At 42.3% G+C, this 19,286-nt stretch overlaps 1 protein-coding gene across 1 annotated transcript in view; it reads right to left on the bottom strand.

Annotated features, from left to right (window-relative positions):
* zswim8 (zinc finger, SWIM-type containing 8) overlaps positions 1-16,874 on the bottom strand; it is a 40,197-nt gene extending 23,323 nt beyond the window's left edge. The window contains 7 exon segments of the mRNA XM_038737021.1: positions 151-271; positions 1,043-1,124; positions 1,270-1,377; positions 2,045-2,217; positions 2,621-2,715; positions 7,591-7,744; positions 15,197-16,874. Coding sequence (XP_038592949.1) covers positions 151-271; positions 1,043-1,124; positions 1,270-1,377; positions 2,045-2,217; positions 2,621-2,715; positions 7,591-7,744; positions 15,197-15,374 — 911 coding nt within the window. The 5' untranslated portion in view covers positions 15,375-16,874.
* Positions 16,875-19,286: the final 2,412 nt, after the last annotated feature.

Here is a 19,286-nt window from a genome sequence, read left to right as displayed (position 1 = left end):
AATGTTTGTGAATGGGGTTAGGGAACTGTTTAAGTAAGCCCTGAAGTTTAAAAATGTTTGATTTTTTTTTTATCCAAAAAGGGACAAAATCTTCTAAAGCCATTAAGAAATTAGTGATTAGGACAATTATGTGAGACACGTGTCTCGTACCTGAAGACGACAGGTGAAGGCCCACAGAACTTGTGCAGTGTCTTTTTGATGTTGTCACTCAGGGTCGACTCATCCAAATACCAAGTGCTCTGGTCAGACGCTGAAGGGCCTGCAGTGGGGTCTACACACACACGCACACACACACACACACACACACACACACACACTTTGAGCTTTCTCAAAGCAGAGTATCCAGTGACAATCTGTCCTGCATGATAAAGTCTAAATATTTTTATTTGTTCTATTGTTTGTTTCCGTTTTCTCCAATTGCAGTGACATTTTGGAGATGGACAATAGCTCAGAGAGAAATGACATTTCCTGTCCAAATCTTCTGGCCACAACGATAAACCTCCTCTCTCCATTCATAATAAATAAACAATAGTGCAAGGGTGGCCAAACATTTTTGAGAAATATAAGTGGTCATGGGCCATTCTGAAATTTTCAGCATTCACTCACTATGTTGATATGATCTTGATCTATGATCTTTTTGGTTCCGCCATGTTTAATCTGAGGTAAACCGTTTCATCAACTAGTAATCCATCAGTGTAGGTCAAGTAGTTGTTCAAGATGACATTTAGCGTTTAAACTAGGATTTGCAATGTCCATCCAGTGCAATCTATGAGAAATAAGCTTAAGCCACGTTCAATTTTATTTTTTTAAATTCACTGCGGGCCATTTAAAATCAGGCAGTGGGCCACACTAGGACTGTGGGCCGTAGTTTGGCCACCCCTGCTGTAGTGTAAACAAACACTCCTCTACACAAAAACCTCTCCTAATTTTCATTATCTGAAAGTGAGCCACCCTCTCACTTGACTGTAAATATACAGTGTACATCAGTACAGCTCAAGCTTATTCTCTCGCTGTATGTATGTTTTTATTTCTGCTACTGTACCTGGAGCTCCGCACACGGTGTTGATGGCAGTAGACTGAGAGGACAGCAGTTCATCTAGCAGCCGTTGAGCTGTGGGTAGGATCTGGAGACACAAAACTGAATGAATCATCTGACAAAACCGGTTTTGTCCAGATATATGACATGTACATCATAGAGAAATTATACTGGTATTTTGTTCAGCGGTTTGTTTTAAAAAGAGAACAACTAGCTCAGGATGTGGAAGTTACCTGCTGAGGCAGCTCACTGATGAGGTACTGGGCGAACTTTTGGAGCTGGTCCCTCTGCAGCCTGGATAAAGACTCAGAGACTGGAGCCCTCAGACACACTGCTGATGCCTACACACACACACACACACACACCATTGTGAGAGTACGAACACACAAATATATAAATTGCCCGTGGTAGGGTAAAAAGGCAAATGTGTCCCAGGGGAGGGACCAGATTAAGAACAATTCATAGACCCTACATGAATTGTCCAAGAAGGAGCTGAAGCACCTCACCAGGAAACCAGAAGACTTAGGAGGGGAACTCGCTGGCAAAATACTGGTGGCAGGGCCTTGACTCATGGGGCTACATGGAGCCGCTACTCTGTGTGCACACCACCAAGAGTAAAATACCTCGTGCTGACCCCTTGTTTTTAGCTCCCTCCATGCTATGTTAGCTCTTTTAGCAAAATGTTCAGATGTACTGACTGAATTCTCATCATTCATTAACAATTCTGGGGGAGCAACAAATCAAAACGTTGCCCAGTTGAATTTGATTGAAATAAAATAAATAATTCAGGGCAGCACAATAGCGTAAAAAAAAACTCACCTTGGGCTGGACTAATAATTTTAGCTCTGACACCACCTCCTGTGGTGATGTACCCGATACATCCTGTGGTCTCTATTAATACTTTTTGGTGTTACTGTTTGGTTTTATGTTGATCATAAATGAGATCAGTTGATCTGATGAAAATGTGGTATAGTTTGATAGAATTCCTTTGTGTGAACACAAACTCACATTGTGGATCCTGAAGAGGCAGAGTGCCACCACATGGGCACACCATTTGGCCCCAGCACCACAGGTGCAGCTGCAGGAAGTGATGCGGCAGCGATCAAACATGACAGCCACGTTGTAGGCTCCTTTAGATTGACCGGCCTGACTGGACACCACTGTAGCACTCAGGTGGAAGCCTAGTATAAGAGAGAAAGTCACAGAAAGACAGACGAACACAGAATTATAGGGGACAACAGGAAAGATATGGTGAGATAGAAATGTATTTATTCCAAATGAAATCTTTGTGCAGCAGTTTAGTACAAACTAGAAAATAGTGCCAATTCTTTTGGGATGCAGGTTGGACAAATAAACAAAAATACTTTCTCTAAACTGTATTTTATTTAACTCACTTAATTCTATGGCATTTTTAAGTTTTATAAAACTGAAATGGTGCTTCTATTAAGTGAATTTGGCATTAACTAATGGGTGACTTACAGAAACAATGGAAGTGACTTAGAATCACATCATGTACATAAGCTGTACATGTCATCATTATTAGCTTAAGTCTAGTTGACTAGTAAGCCATACAACTCAACCCACCGATCTGCAGGGGGTCTTTGACAGCTCTGATCCTGTAGAGCTGCTCTCCACGTTGGAATTCATCGGGACTCCCATTAGCCAGGCAAGAATATAACCTGCAGCAGGAGGAGGACAGAGACAGACAACGGGACAGAAGAAGCACAGAGAAAGGACAGGAGAGGTGAGAGAGACAGGAAGAGAAAAAGATGAAGGGAAGATAGAGAACCAAATCAGTAAGTGAATCACAAATCTGAGTATATCTACACAGGTAGATAGAGATAGATAGAGTTCTATCATTCTTTTAAGCCTCTCATCCCGTTCAGGGTTTGTGGTGGGTTGGAGTCTTGTTCTTGCACTTAGTTAGCTGATGATGTAAGGTGGTTTGCAATGTCCTACTCTGTCTAAGAAACCACAGTATGCTTCAATCAGAATTGGCATTAAGGTGGTAGCTTACTATGTGTCTTTCTGGACAGTCGTACCATCTGCAAATGTCAACTTCCTACCTTGAAAAGCCACGTTTCTTTCCAAAACCTTCTTTTTCTAAACATTTCAAAGCTAGACCAGCTGTGTTTCTGTAAGGACGTTCATAACTGAGTCAATCTGTCTACGTTTCTGCGAGTGTGTGTGATGAATTTGAGAGAAGTAAACGCTAACACAAAATGCTAATTTAGGGCTGGGTTCTGATAGCTGGTTCCACTTTGGATCGGGTTCCTGTTCAGTCAAAATCTTTGTGAACTCTTCCCAATCAGAAAAAAGCAATGGACTAAATATTTAAATATGGTTAACATGCTTGTGAAGGAAAATAAACATAACTATATAACTCCACTGAATGATTGGAGGGGACTTTGCATTCTTGTAGTCCTTCCAACCACAACCAAATTAATTTAGCTGATCAATTTCAGGAGTCAATATTTCTCAGTTAATCTTTCATCCATTACATAACAATACGTAGAGTAGATCATCTTAATAGTTTGGAATCAGGACATCCAGTATTTGGAGTAAGTAGCTCATGAAAAATAAGGCATTGTGTCAACATCCCTTCTTTAATCAACATTTCTTCTGCTATTCAGCTTATTTTCAGGTTGGAACAACTGTTTCTGCCTCCTCAAACTACATATTTAAATGTGGACATTTGCAAATGTTGCAAGCTAAACCTAAGCGTATCTGTTAATTAGTGCGGCAACCAATGATTATTTTTGTCCTTAATCTGTTGATTATTTTCTTGATTAATTGATTAGTTGTTTGGTCTATAAAATGTCAGAAAACGGGGAAAAACTTCAGTGTTTCTGACCAAAGACAACGTCATCTCTTGTTTTGTCCACAACCCAAAGATATTCAGTTGAGTGCCCATTTAATCACCTGCATTACACATATTTAATCATATTTAAACGTCCATCACTGGTAAGAGGGCTGGGGCTGTGAATGGAGTCAAGTTACCGCTCTTGGTCTACAAGAAGAAAGGAATCAGAGAGTCATAGACTGCAATAATTTGAAGAAAAGAATGCACAAAGATAGATCTTTTTAAAAGGGCGCTTGCTTTGGCTTTGCAAAGGCTGTAAGGATTGTCTCACATGGATGGATAGTAAAATGGCCTTTAAGAGGTGGATACCAGAACAGCAGCAACAGTGCAAGGGCTGTTTCAGTACAATAGGATCTCTGTTACCAAAACTGAGGAACTCTTGGTGACACAATATAAGCAAGAGTTTAATGAAAGGTCTCAGGAGGAAAAACCTGAAATGTGAATGTATGACCTGAAGTTTATGGAGATACTGCTATCGCTCTGCTACACGTCAGAGAGTTCGCTACATCCTGGATTTGCAAAAATTACAAAAATAATCATTGCCCAACAATTGTAGCATTCTGGAGTAGCGTCTTCAGAATTTTAAAAGAAAGTTTAAATAGAATGCAAAATGTCAAATATATAAAGAACAGTGGTTGGTGCGGCAGCAACCACTATCTATAGCGCCCCTAGTGGTACCGAATAGTGGTCTGTGTGGCAGCGACCACTATCTTTAGCGCCCCTAGTGGTAGCGACCAGTAGCGCCCCTAGTGGTTCACGAATAGTGGTCTGTGTGGCAGCGACCAATATCTTTAGCTCCCCTAGTGGTAGCGACCAGTAGCTCCCCTAGTGGTAGCGACCAGTGGTCTGTGTGGCAGCGACCAATATCTTTAGCTCCCCTAGTGGTAGCGACCAGTGGTCTGTGTGGCAGCGACCACTATCTTTAGCGCCCCTAGTGGTAGCGACCAGTAGCGCCCCTAGTGGTACCGAATAGTGGTCTGTGTGGCAGCGACCAATATCTTTAGCTCCCCTAGTGGTAGCGACCAGTGGTCTGAGTGGCAGCGACCAATATCTTTAGGGGCCCTAGTGGTAGCGACCAGTGGTCTGAGTGATAGCGACCAATATCTTTAGGGGCCCTAGTGGTAGCGACCAGTGGTCTGAGTGGCAGCGACCAGTAGCGTCCCTAGTGGTAGCGACCAGTAGCGTCCCTAGTGGTAGCGACCAGTAGCGTCCCTAGTGGTAGCGACCAGTAGCGTCCCTAGTGGTAGCGACCAGTGGTCTGTGAGGCAGCGACCAGACCAAAGAATTGACTACAACACCCTCTCCACATTTCTGACAAATCGCCAACGTCTGCCAGATATCAAGCATGCCAAATATCTGGAAGATTCGGCCGACTCTACATCCATATTCAGCCAATGACAGCAGGCAGCTGGCAGAGCAGGCAGCTACTTTTTCCACTGCAAAACACTTTTTACTCACCTCCAGCTCTCTGTAGCTCAGACAATCCCTGCTGCCTGCGCATGCTAATCCATTCTTTCACCCAGATTCTTTGTCTTTATAATTGCTATCTTTATAATAACAAACACCAGCTGTTTCATGTGTAGGTTCGCGTCTTTTCCCGCTTCACATTTTACCTGTGTTTTCTTGACAAAACATGGTTGGGAGACCTGCGTCAGGTGATACAGCCGCTGTCAGTGTAGTGTGTGACCCCCTGTCACCAATCAGTCACGTAGTGTGAACGCCACAACCACTTCAAGACTCCCGTCACAAGACGGCAAGTGTGTAGTCTGCACAAGGAATGAGCTGCTAAACGTTTGTGTGCCATTTCGGCACTATACTGATTTTTGTTTAGAAACTTCTCCCACAAGAGTTGCTTCAGTAAATCACATACTCTCAAATGTAAAACTACTTAATCAAAGCAGATCCCAGGACTGGCTGATAAATCAGTAACCACACACACCAGTAAATACTCAACTTGGCCTTGCCATCAGTACTTTGCACTAAATAAATAATAAATAAATAAATGAAATTATCATCAAAAGGAAGTCTCATCCCATTGGATGAATATAAACCTTTGGACCTTTTCAGAGACGTGTGTGATTGTTTCTGATTTTGTTTGTCTTTTCTTGTCCTGTGCGTCTTCAATGCTTTACATGTCCAGCATATCTTATCCCAATCCAACAGTACTGGCTACTGTCACTGCACAAAATGTAAAATTTGCATGTTTAATGGACATCATCTGTCTCACCAGGGATAACTGCTTGTTTGTTTATCAATTCAAATCAGCTTTATTGGCATGATTGTATAACAACTAGGGCTGTCCCCGACTAAGGATTTACATAGTCGAATCAGAATTGTCAAGTCCTGCCTATAGTCCAATCGTGTGTGTTTTTGTGGGCGGAGGGGGGCGTTACACACGGTAGCTTCCCTTTAATCTTGAGAAGCTGCAGAGCTGCAGTCGCTATTCATTCTTACACTGTAAATTTCCAGCTAAACTGAGGCTTTTTGAAGACCCTCTCCCCCTCTCCCCCCTCCCTCTCCAGTTCTGTCTGGAGAGGGAGGGGACAGACGTTGAGCACCCCCATATCGCCAAAATGGTATGATCCTTGTTTCACTGCGAAGCTTCGACTGTGAGATTGACAGTCGAAACAGGCTCCGCCCATCGAATCTTCGACTATTGGGAGTCAGCTCTAATAACAACAATATTGCCAAAGCTATAAATAAATTATATAAGAAAATTAATTTCATACATTTCATTAAGTAAATAAATAAAACAGTAAGTGTGTGTTTGTGTGTGTGTTAGAAAATAATATAAAATATAATATGTAAAATATAAAATAAAAATTATGTAAAAATAAAAGTAAATAAAACAGTAAGCGTTTGTGTCTGGTAAATCAAAAAATGTTTAAAGTTTAAATAAAATAAAATAAATAAATGAAACAGTACCTAATATGTGTGTGCTTTTTCAAGCTCCTTTATATTGCAGTTCTATTTAAAATATGTAGCTTGCTTTCAGAACTTAGTTGTGGATTACTAGTGTTTCCCACAGAATGAGTGTCGCATGGGGGTGGGTGGGGTGGGCGTGCCTGCAATCGACTACCAGCTATCTACGGCATGCTAGCCTCGAAAACCCAGGTGTTTTCTAACCTTAACTTAGCTCTCCCTATTAGCTAGGCTCCTTACATGCTTGCTAATAACCTTTTTTAAGCTGGGTCTCCAACATTGACAGCGTTGTGTTAGACAGACTTGTGCAGCTGTGTTCATGAGGGAGAGGGAGGGAGAGCAAGAGAGAGAGGGACGGGTGAGTGACAGAGAGAAAAAGAGTGAGAGGATGTGCTGCGCGAATGTGCTATGGCGCCCTGCAATAAAATAATATTTTAAATAGGCCTAGTAAAAAACAATCGAAAATCAATATGTGGCGGTCAGCGTTACTATTGTGGCGGGCCACCACAAATAAATGACCGTATGGGAAACACTGCTACAGCACAGTCAATGGAAGGAGAATCATTATAAACATAGACTCTAAAGTGTGCGGACGTTTTCTTTTTATCAATTATCACAGGAGACCAAACATTTAAAAAAGCTCTCTTCTCTTAGTAAAGCTCATGGCTGGCAGGACATCAGCAAATCTGTCAGTAGTTGACATGATTGACAATCAGCACATCCCTAGCAAGAGATGAAGAAATTAAATCCGGGTTATCTTTGTTCTCACCTGATGTCCTCCTCATTCTCGGGGAAGCTCCAGTAGGCGATGCGGAGCTGAAGCTGTTCTGGGACAGGGGGGTAGACCTTCTCCACCACCTCGAACGGGATGTGGAATGCTACCTGCTTCGCTGACAACTCCACCAGTGGAATCACCTGGCCATCTGAGGAGGACCACAGGAGAGAGGAGGATCAGCTCAGTCAGCCACATGGGACAAGACAGACTTCAGGTAGTGTGTGCATTTATGTTCCTTCACTCTGGCATCACATTACTGAACGCTGCAGGTTGAAGGACCTCAACTACCAGACAAGAAGTATTAAAGAGCAACTTTAGCTATCCACAGACCAACACTGCAACAAAGTTCCCTCCCTCCGATAGACAGCTTGCCATTTTTCCTTAAGGAGAACTGGAGGTTTTCAGGGGTCCAACCTGTGACCTGAGGTAGGTCCATAGTATATTTCGACTAATTGGGTTTGGCATGGTCCCCTTGAATTGTATTTAGGTCTGTGAATAAATCTGCCTAATACCCAAGAGAATCTACGCTATATGGACAAAAGGACTGGGACACCGCTGTCCTAATACTTTGAGAGGGGTTGTTTTTTCAGGGTGTGGTCTTTGTTAAGGGAAATCTTGTGTCTAAATTGTATGCTTTAGCATGCATACAATTTTAGACAGTAGTTATTCCAACAGTTCGCATTTGTCCTGTTTCAGTATGACGATGCACCTGTGCACAAAGCCGGCTCCAGAAAGAAATGGTTTCCCCAATTTGTTGTGGAAGAACTTGAGTGGCCTGCACAGAGCCCTGAGCTCAAACCTATCAAACACCTTTGGGGTGGACTAGAACGAAGATTGGAAGCCAGGCCCTCTCGTCAAACATCACTCTCTGACCTAACAAATGTTCTTCTCTGTGAATGGGCAAAAATTCCCACTAGCACACTCCACCATCTTGTAGAAAGCCTTCACAGAAGAGTGGAAGCTGTTATAGCTGCAAAGGGGGGACCAGGTCCATATGAATGCCTATGGATTTAGAATGGGATGTCATAAAAGTAATGTAGGTGTCCCAGTACTTTTGTCTATACAGTGTAAGTGGACTCTTATCAGCTCTGATCACGTGTCATCATCGTCACAGGGGAAAGACTGAGTGCACTTTTCCAACATGTGTGGTTGTTAAGTGGTGTAACAACATGCTGCTGACAGTGCTCTCAGTCTGTTTGGCTCCCAGGGAAAAAAAATGGCTGAATGTGAGTGGAAACTGAAACAGATCCATCCTTACACAAATCCAACACCTTGAAAAGCTGGTAAGGTAGGTGATCCAAAGCAAATCCAGAATGCAAGTCGGTGAGCATAGATGTGTCACTGACAGATTTCACCAGAATCCATTTTTGTCACAAAGTATGATAGCATGACACCTGGCTCTGAAAAACTAGTCCCACACAGGCAAGGCCCCAAGAACAGCAAAATCATCAGTATGTTGTTACTATTATATATATTGTAACCAATGAAGAAGTCTAATCAAACAGAGAGTGTGTGTGTGCGTGTGTGTGTGTGTGTGTGCGCGTGTGTGTGTGTGTGCATGCGTGTGTGTAGTGAAGAAAGGGCTACAGAAGTACAATGACAGGGGCTTTATTGAGAGCACAGTGGTCTGCCACTGAGAGAAGAAAAAGTGATGGGTCTCAGATTACAGATCTCATTTCCAAGCCACTACTTGTGCTGCTGTTTACCATATATGGAGGAAAATTCTCTGTTCATATAATGCCATCCTTGGTGTAAAGGCTCGGGGGCTCATGGTTACAGGCCATGGGAAGTGCATCTATACAAGCAGACTAGCATCACTCATGTTGTGTGGGACTAAATTTGTGAGCTAAGCCGCAGTGTGTGTGTGTGTGTGTGTAAAAACGAACACAGGTGTTTGATATAGTGCATTAGGTGAAAAACAACTCATTTTGTCAGTTAACTCATAAACAATTTTCCACTGGGTGAAAACTGCTACATAATTCACCCAGGCAGCTTTAAGAGGGCAGTAACATCCATCAGAAGTGCTTGTCGGATGCCAGACACCTTTCCTTACCATTTCTGGAACTTTCCGAAACCTAAAACCCGACACTGACACCCACTTCACGCCGTGATTGACCAGGTGTGTGGAGCCAGGGTTTAAAGCTCTCTCTGTAGCTCTCTTCTTTTATTTATTACACAACTACATGTGACACTTTTCTGTGCACAACCAGGCGTGACACTAGAAATGCCTTCAAGGAGAGCCGGTCTAAAAAATGTATGACGTTATCCCCATATTTTAACGATACTGGGTTTCCCCTCTCTCTGAAAGTCAGCTTTTCACTCAGTCTTCCAGTGTGGCCATTTGGAACAACTTTAAAACACATTCATTTAAGAAGTGGTCGGACAACATGTCTTACAAACATCTGATCAAGCATAAAACAACCTTATTAGGTTCAAGTCAGCAGTGTCACGAAAACAAAGACCAAGCTGTACAGAGATTTTCAATAATTCATGTAGCCAGCTTCAATGAAAAAGCCAAGTAATTATTTTTCAGTAGCAGAAGAACGAGTGACTGAACAACAGGAGGAGACTCCTGTGAGCAGCCAGAGAAAGCTCAGTCTGAGAGACAGTCCTGAGTCTTCTTGTAGCTACTGTTGCACTCGGTTGATGTACGATTCCAAGCGTCTGAGAGAGGACAATCTTTACAGAACTACAAGCTAAGCTAATGGCTGGCCTTTCACCAGAACATTCATCACTCAACACACTGCTAAATAATATAAGTTCTTGTTCGTCTTTCACTTTCTGTTGATATGAACTCATTTGAAAGTTTATTTTTAACTGTCAGCTGCATGACATAAATAGTCTAGTAGTATGAGCGTTGTATTGGTGTATTTCATCAGTGCTACAGTGATGTCTTGCTGAAGTAGTTATATTGTAAGTAATTAAAGAAATAAATGTCAGCAACAATACTAGATTTCATATCGATCGATAGATATATATACACACACACACACACAGACACTAATACTCCTACTACTGTTGTATTACAACATATTTCTATTAACTCTTTTTCTACTACTACTACTACATCTTTAGGATTACATTTAAGTCACTGTTTGTTGTTGTTTGAAATTGGAGGTAATATTGCAAAAACTGCAGCCTGACTGATCTCAATCACCAGATGCCTTTATTCTATTCCTGCAAAAGAATCCATTTTGAAAAACTGAAAGGTCATTTGACATTTGCATGTTGCGTAAACCACATTATTAGTATATAGTAGGAAACGGGGACAGCCCCACTGTCTCACAGCAAAGAACTAAAACCTGGAGAGAGATGGGCGGCTGGGTAGTAACAGAGTTAATGTTGCGAGCCTATGATTGGCTGTTGCAGGTGAATGACAGCAAGCTGTCCACCAATCAGAGACCGGCACAGAGGGAACCCACAACAGCTGTTCCTTTGTGGCTGGCTGGTGAAGAGCTGAGGACTCTCTTTTCACTGGATCACTACTTGTCTCACTGCCTTCCTCGTTTCCTCCCTCTGTCCATTTCTCTCCACAGGGTGCGCTCCATTTGTACACTGACAAACGCTTATGGTGCGCCGTGTGGGATGTTCTGCTCACAATTCAAATGCTGCCTCTGCTGTTTACACACCGGATCCTCTGCTATGATAAAGTGGCGAGTAGGTTATTCAGCGGAAGCAAAACAGGTCAAGTATTGGAGCCCGCAATAATGAATGATTATTGATTGATCTAGCTTTATTTTGGTCTTAAAGTTTAAATAAATTAATTAATAAAGCAGGAATATCTTCTTCTGTTGTGGAACTACCACAAACAATTACTGCCCAAAGTAGGGCAGACTTGTCAGCTGGCCTGGCCCCGGCAGCACACCTGGTAGAGCACATACCATTAAGGCAGAATCTTTACTGCAGCGGCCTGGGTTTGATTCCAACCAGTGGCCCTTAGCTGAAAGTCATCCCCTCTTTCTCTCACCTTCCCTGTGCGTGTCTGCAGCTGTCACTATCACATAGGCCGAACGCCCATACCAATAATCTAAAAACAAACACATTTGGCTACAACACATCCCTCTAATGTAATGTAAACTCAAGTTACAGGGAAAGACTGCTCACTTAAACCTCTGAAATCACACTTAAACTATTATTGCAATGTATATGACTGCTGGAAGTCACTGAGCAGAAACGCATAGTTTTTCTAGTAAGGGCTTGCAATAGGCAGATATTTTTTGATATATCATTGAAAGCTGTGGTAGGCAATTCATTTACTATTCATTTCAGAAGCATTTTTTATTATATTTGTTGAAATTCTCTTTACATCATGACAGCAATCAATTAATCAAATGGACTGACACACACAAAAAAAATGTTATCTGTGGTAGTCAGGACTGTCTTGTTTTTAGGGGAGTAGCTTTGGAGGGAGGCCTGAAGGGAGGGGGTGGGATTTCTTCAACTGGATACTGTCAAAATCTAACAGCCTCTTGCCGGTTTCTGCAACGTTGCCTTCCCCAGCTTTAATGTGATCAGTATCTGGATGCGTTATCTGGAGGACAACTCTGGTCACAAGGCTTTACTTTTACACCTGGTATTAATAAGTGTTCTTTTAATCCCTTAGCCTTGCTAACTAGACTAATGACCACAACCAGATGTCCAATGGCCAATCACATTCCGACTGCAAAGATTCTGTGTTTTTCCTGATCCAGATTAGATATCCAGATACAGATCAAATGTTAATACCTGAGCCTGTAAGGCGATAATACAATATGTTAGATGCCATGAATGTTAGCTGTTACATACATACACAATAATCACCTTATCCTGATGAAATCTTCCTTCGTTGGCAAAAAGCGAGTGGGGCTGCCTTACAGTTGCATTTTCAGGTAAAGCTCTGATAAAGTGATGATTTAGAACGGTCACATCGGCCTTTATTACAGCAGCCTGTGTAGGATAAAACCTTCTTCACCATTCACAGCTCCCTTCCATTGCCATAGTGTTTCCATGTTCTCAAACCCCACCAAATTTATACATGTGGCCATCTCAATACCAAAGAAAATTGAAAGTACATCCCTATCTGTCACAGAGTTTAGCAACTGACACATAAGTCATTGGAGTACACAGCAAGATATGGACATGTTTCTGTCAGTGGGTCAGTTTTAAATATTGCACAGAGGAAGGTTAAAACAAAAAGTAGTCTCAGTGGGCTGTTAGACGAGGAGCAGCACACAACAGGCACTTTGGGTCTGCAGTTTGGGTAAACCCCAACCCTCCAACATGTCTGTTTCTGACAGCGTGTGTATGATGTGGGTCTACTTATTGAGGGTTCAACCCATGTTGGACCCATTCATATGAGACATCGGTCACCTTGCTTTAAACTGCCTGCAGAGACATTAGTCTGCAGAGTAGTTCATAAACTTCACAGGATTATAGAGCAGTGGAACTTAGATGATCCGCCTGGACCAATCAACCAGACCAGGCACCACTGAAAGTGCTGTGATCTCCCAGAGAGAGAAAGACGAGCCGGGGTAGGAGTCATGTTGGCCCAGCTTGGACATAAGGCTGCTAGTAAAAGGTCTGGTCGAGACAAAATGGGACACAGGTTGGCTAACTGAAAACCAGAGACTATTGTGCCCACATCTTTACAGAGACCTGCTCATCAACATCCCGGGTCAAGCACTCGAAACATGTTCCAAGCCGACTCCGGCAAGATGAGGAGGTAGAATCTGTGTTATCATAGATGATGCTTGGTTCTTAAACTCAGTTAAAATTGAGTGACTTTTTATTGTGAAGATGAAACCATGTTGTCATCTTTGTGCTGCTTTTACCTTTCAACCCAGATGCAATTTCAGAAAATGCACTGCAGAATGTTCTGGGAATATACCTGTAGCCTATTTAATAACTATTTTGTTTTGTTTTATGGGACTATATTCTAATATACATTTAATTATATGTTAAGTTCTTAATGTGTAGAATGATGAGACTACAAACTTTCTTTCATTATACAACCTTGTGCAGTATAATGATACATAAACTACCTTGTATCCAAGCAAAAAATGCCTTTTTAACCTTTTGAATAATTCTGGCCACAAAAACACTGTGTACTTAAAAAAGTTGCATCAACATGTTATTTGCATGCCATCAATGTTTTGAGTCAGTCACAAAACAAAGACACACTAATGCACACATGTTCTGGCCACTCAAGTAGGACATTTTTCATTGAATATGCAGCTTTCCCTGCAGTGAATACGTTGCTATTTTGTAACACCTCTTCCGCCATTTGTGGCATGTCTTGTCACATGATGCCTTGTCTGGCATCATTTTAGAAATTTTTCTCCAAAATTCAGCCTGACATATTTGGCACCTGTGGAAACTTTGGGATCTTTTCTCAAATTTAAGTTCCGTGGGTTTGAATAACGTTTGGCTGCACAACATGAGCTTGTAACAACTGACTGACTGGCTTGCTTGCTTAATAAAATGATAGTATTAAGTGCGCTGTTTTCATTCTCCACAGTAAGTAGATGAGCAGTTCCGTCCTACCAAAAGACTATACCCAGCTCTCGACCAAGAGAGCTCGGTTTAGTGACCAAGATGGAGTGCTTCGAGCACTTGGCAATTCTGTTGTTGGAATACTGAAGCCACACATCATGATCGGGAATCTCTTGGAAACTACTAAACATCCATCCAACCATCCATTGTCAAACACCTATCCTGCGTAAACATCCCAAGAGAGTAATTAAGAGAAGAATTATCATCTTTGGCACAACTTGTGAGGACTTTAAAAGACCTTTCAAATGTAATTAAATAATTTAAAAGTACATTAGTTTGTTCTGACTGACACATTTACATGAGGTATTTTGTTCTGACGGGGCTCTTATTCTACTAGTTAACAGGGTAAAAGCTTGCATGTATAAACAGTTAGTGTCATTCAGAACCACCAGTTGCTGTTCCTGTTGCACAGGGCTTTCCGCCTGTTGATGGGTTTAGTAAACAAGAAAATGGAGGAGTCTCTGGAGACTAACCCCAGAGAAGAGCCTAAGGTTGCTGTGAGGAATCAACACACACGCCACATTGCCAGGACTCTTCCATAACATTACAAGCCACATAATGATAAAATACACAGCACAAGTGCTCTTCCAAAGGTGCTCTCGAGACTGTCGCTGTATTTGTTGTTTCTAGCTTGTGAAAAACTGCCACCATGCTTTTGCTTAAGTCAGAAAAAGCTCAGAGACTAATGTGAGTCCTGCTTTGAAACACACGCACAGCAACAGACTGACTGAGTTAAGTGAAGCAGATTGAGTGCTATACTACAATAATGTCAGCTACAGTCACTGCTTTGTCCACCAGCCAAATGGCTACTGAATGTACCAGCCACTCAATAGATTACCAATATTTGGCTGGTTAGTGAAGTAAATCTAAAGTAAAGCTACTGGCAATTTGGAAATTTTACCAGCACTTGGCTGGTGATATGCACCCTCACAAATATTCCAGCAACAGGCACTACTGCTAATGTCTTTTAACCCTGTTGTTATTAACTTCAATAAAGCCTGTCACACTCACTATGGAAATTAATGGAAGTATTCATAATCAATGGACATGTATGTGTGAGTTCTCCAACCTTTAATCTTGACAGTTGGGGAGTTGGGTCCGGCGGACTGCTTCCTCCATCCCCTCCAGTTCTGACAGAGGCTCTCGGCCTCTGAGATGAAGGAGCACAGAGAGTCTTCCTCGAACCGGTCCGAGTCTTCGAAGGAGAACCTCTCCCCATCCTCCCACTCGGCGAACATCAGTTCCATTACATCCACTTTTTAACTGCTTCGAAGTCCAGAGGACTGCGACTTGAGGCCACGGCCTTTCTTTACTCTAACAATCAAGGGGAAACCCGGCGAGCAGTGTCCAACACTCGGGGAGAATCAAGAGTCTCAAGACTGGGGGAGGGGAGGCCACTAGCAACCAAAACACAGCTGAGAGGCTTACCGCTGGGCCCTCAAACACAGCTACATAACACAAACTCTGACAAGGCGGTGGTCTCCTTTAAATAGGCTGCAGGGATATAACGCTGTACACTTCAAAACTACAACCACAAAGTGTCTAAATGTAACTTCCTCAGGTCTCTTACACAGTCAAATCAAACTACTAGTCATTTAGATCGATGTAATAACCCACTCCATGCTGCCTGGCTGAGTTATGGCTCCCTTTACAGCCTAACGTTATTACTTTGAACAGAAGGTCCTGTCGTCTGTGTGACGGTACTATTACCGACTGCCGCCGCCGACAGAAACGAGCCAAACTCACCAGCTAAGTATTGTTGCGGTCATACACACATTTCCACCCACCATGCAGCCAAGAACGCCAATACGACATGTAGCTTTGCAAAAACGCTGGCTGTGGTTAGCAGTGTGATTAGATCTTCAAGAGACCACTAAGTTGTTTTCATTCATCCCGACGTTCTACTCTTTTCAACCAACCAACTGGACTACGATGACTATCTAGATTATTTATTGTAGCATTACACCAATCCTGTGTAAAAGTGTTTAATCACACTCATAGCTATTTTAAACGAGTCGATGTCAAAAACACACGTAGTATTGTCAAATTGTCTTCTCTGTTCCACATTTAGTGTGCTAGTTTAATGTTATTGTGCTGGGCTGCTAATGTAAAGAACATGTAGCCGACGTTAGGCTAATTATGCTAGTAGCTGCATACTGAGAAAATAACGTTACACACCGCTGTCATTCGCTGCAGACGACTATGTTGAGGTTGAATTTGGTGTTGAAGCCGACGACAGACTTCTTCAGCTCGGTTTGCCTTCGTTCTGCTTCGGTACAACTAACGTTACCTTACGTTAGCAATAGAAAGCTAACTAAGCTAACTTAGCTAGCTTGAAGAGCTGTTTGTTTACATTTACTGGTGAGGGTATACACCTGTCGGACGACAGGGACTACATGCTTATTTATACCACCTATCTTCTGGACTTTTGCATTTTCCTAGGTTACATACAGTTCATATATCGATATTAATCCCCGCTCCTAGCTCAATGTTTCCGTTCTTTGTATTAGTATTAGAGCCTTCTGTCTGACGTTAAAAGCTGGTCCCTCGGTCAGCTCTGTTGCCGAAATTCTGACGAGTCCTTCAGAGATCTTCCTTCCCGACTGACACCGGTTGTTTTGGCGTCCTATAATCGTCTCAGCCTCCAAATGACACCGGGATCCTCAGTATTTTTCCGTATCCCTCTGGTCCAGGCTCTATCAGAGTGTATCAGTCTGCCGGGGGAAGATGGCTCACCTCTCCCGCAGCTCCTCCTCCATCAGCTGATCACAGCTTCCGGCTGCCAGCTTTACACAGGCAGAGCTTCAGATGGGTTTTCATTGCGTGTGAGAGTTGACAGTAATCGGTTTGATCTGGCGGATTAGCAACAACTGTACAGTGAATGTAACGACCATGAGTGATGGGTGGAGATGTGTATGTCATGGGAGGATGTAAACAGGGAGAGGAAAGGTAGGAGCGGTTTCTGGAAGTGCACCTTCTGGTTTGAAGGAAGGCGACACTGCTGCCAGAAAGGTGAAGGCTACGAAGACAAGTGTGATAGAGGAGGATTAACAAACTGAATGGAAAGTGATGGTAACGTTCAAAAACGAAGGGGGGCTTTTTGACTTAACCAAGTGAGAAAGAAATGGGTAAGATCAAGTTTGCTAAATATTTAAGCTCTGTTAGGTGTGACAGAATTGGAAAACAAGGTCTGAGGATGTGTAACATTATTTAAGAAAAGCCTACCTAGCATATAGCTGAGTAGCGTAAATGTCCCAAATGAGAAATGTGTAGGAGATATCAAATTAGTCACAATTTATAATCCTTGCAAGAAGTTGCCAATGCAAATATTCCATCTCAGAAAGTGTTGATAGAAAATAATGCTCATATAATACTGTTCAGACACAAATTACAAAGGAGAGATCACTTGCTTGTCTAAATGATGGAAGAGGTACCAGGGTGGATGTTACAAGAAATTCAGTTTCATCTTAAGAGCGTACTCTAGTCTTTGGAACTATGAGTAATTTATGTGAATGGAAGGTAAAGAATTATACTAACATAGGGAATGATCACTTACTGATACTTTGTTCTATGAATTTTGATATGTATGTACAGGAAGGTTACATAATAGAAAGAGTTTTTCTAAATCTGACTGTAAACAGTAGTGTGACTCCCATGATTATTAGTGCTGCATCAATATGTATTCCTAAGAACACAGTGAATGGGAGAAAGAAAAATGGTTTCATGGTGGAACGATGAAAGTAAAAATGCTGTAAAAGAAAGAAATTGTGCACTCAGATTTTTACAACATTTGTTTGAGTCAAGGCAATCTGATTGATTACCAAAAGAAGAGAGCCATGGCACAGGAAATAATGAATAATCCATCCATCCAGTCATCCAGATCAGGCAATTCTTCTCCTGCATTGACAGAGAAATAAATTTGGGTGAAATTTGATCAAAGATTAAAAAGATGAGTGGGAAAAGAAAATCTGTTAAAATCCCAGTGCTGATAGATGGAGAATATCTGGCAATTACAAATAAGAAGAAAGCTGAACTACTGGGTAAGAAGTTTGCAAGTGTACATAGTGAAAGGCTTTTAGATGAAATACATAAACAACGAAAAGACAGAGTGAAATACTAAGGTAAAGGATAGTTGTGTACATGGATTTTATATTACATGAGTTGAAAATGGTCTTAGAGGGAAGTGGATATACGACCCCAGGACAAGATCAACTATGCTATGCAACCACCACATAGCATAGTTGATTCACACTGTACACCCACGACTGCATCCCCCGACATGTAGAGAACTCTGTTGTGAAGTTTGCGGACGACACCATTATCACCGGCCGGATTTCAAACAACGAGGAGACTTCATATCGGGAGGAAATTGATAATCTTGGAGTGTGGTGCTCGGAGGACAACCTACTGCTCAACGTCAGCAAACCTAAGGAGCTGATCTTTGATTTTAGGAAGAAGGAGATAAAGACACACACTCCTGTCTACAGTGGTGCTGAGGTGGAGCAGGTGAACAGGTTTAGGTTCCTGGGAATCAGCATCACAGAGAACCTGACATGGTCGTCTCACATCTCCACGCTGGTGAAGAAAGCTCAGAAACGACTGTATTTCTTGAGGAAGCTTAAGAAGGCCAAATTCCCACGCCAAGTTCTTGTCAGCGTTTACAGAGGAGCAACAGAAAGCATCCTGACCGGAAACAACACTAACATGGGATGTGCACGGCCCAGGACCGGAGGCTCTGCAGGGGGGGATTCAAACTGCTCAGAAGATCATTGGTACCCATCTCCTGAGCATCAGTGATATCGCTGAGGTGAGGTGCCTGCAGAGCCCAAAGGATACTAAAGGACAGTACCCACCCAGCCACAGCCTGTTCACCCTGCTGCCTTCTGGGAAGAGATATAGAGGTTTCTGCTGCCGCACCACCAGACTGCAGAGCAGCTTTTCTCCCAAGCTATCAGACTCTTAAACTCTTAATTCATCCTCAGCACTGCTCCACTGATTATAGTTTATTTCTGTTTACCATTTTTCATAATGGATTGTTTATTAATTTATATTGTCTGCTATGTAGCAGAAGGGAGTTACAAAACACAATTTCATTGTATAACTTGTACTACATATTGGTAAGCCTGGTAAAGACCCGGCTAATGCAGGAAAAATCTCAC

The sequence above is a fragment of the Micropterus salmoides genome, unplaced genomic scaffold (genome assembly GCF_014851395.1).
Source record: "Micropterus salmoides isolate LMB-PRFRI ecotype aquatic unplaced genomic scaffold, ASM1485139v1 Ms_hic_scaffold_22, whole genome shotgun sequence".
Lineage (NCBI taxonomy): Eukaryota > Metazoa > Chordata > Actinopteri > Centrarchiformes > Centrarchidae > Micropterus > Micropterus salmoides.
The sequence above is the reverse complement of the archived record's forward strand: the minus strand, read 5'-3'. Positions and strand labels throughout refer to the sequence as shown.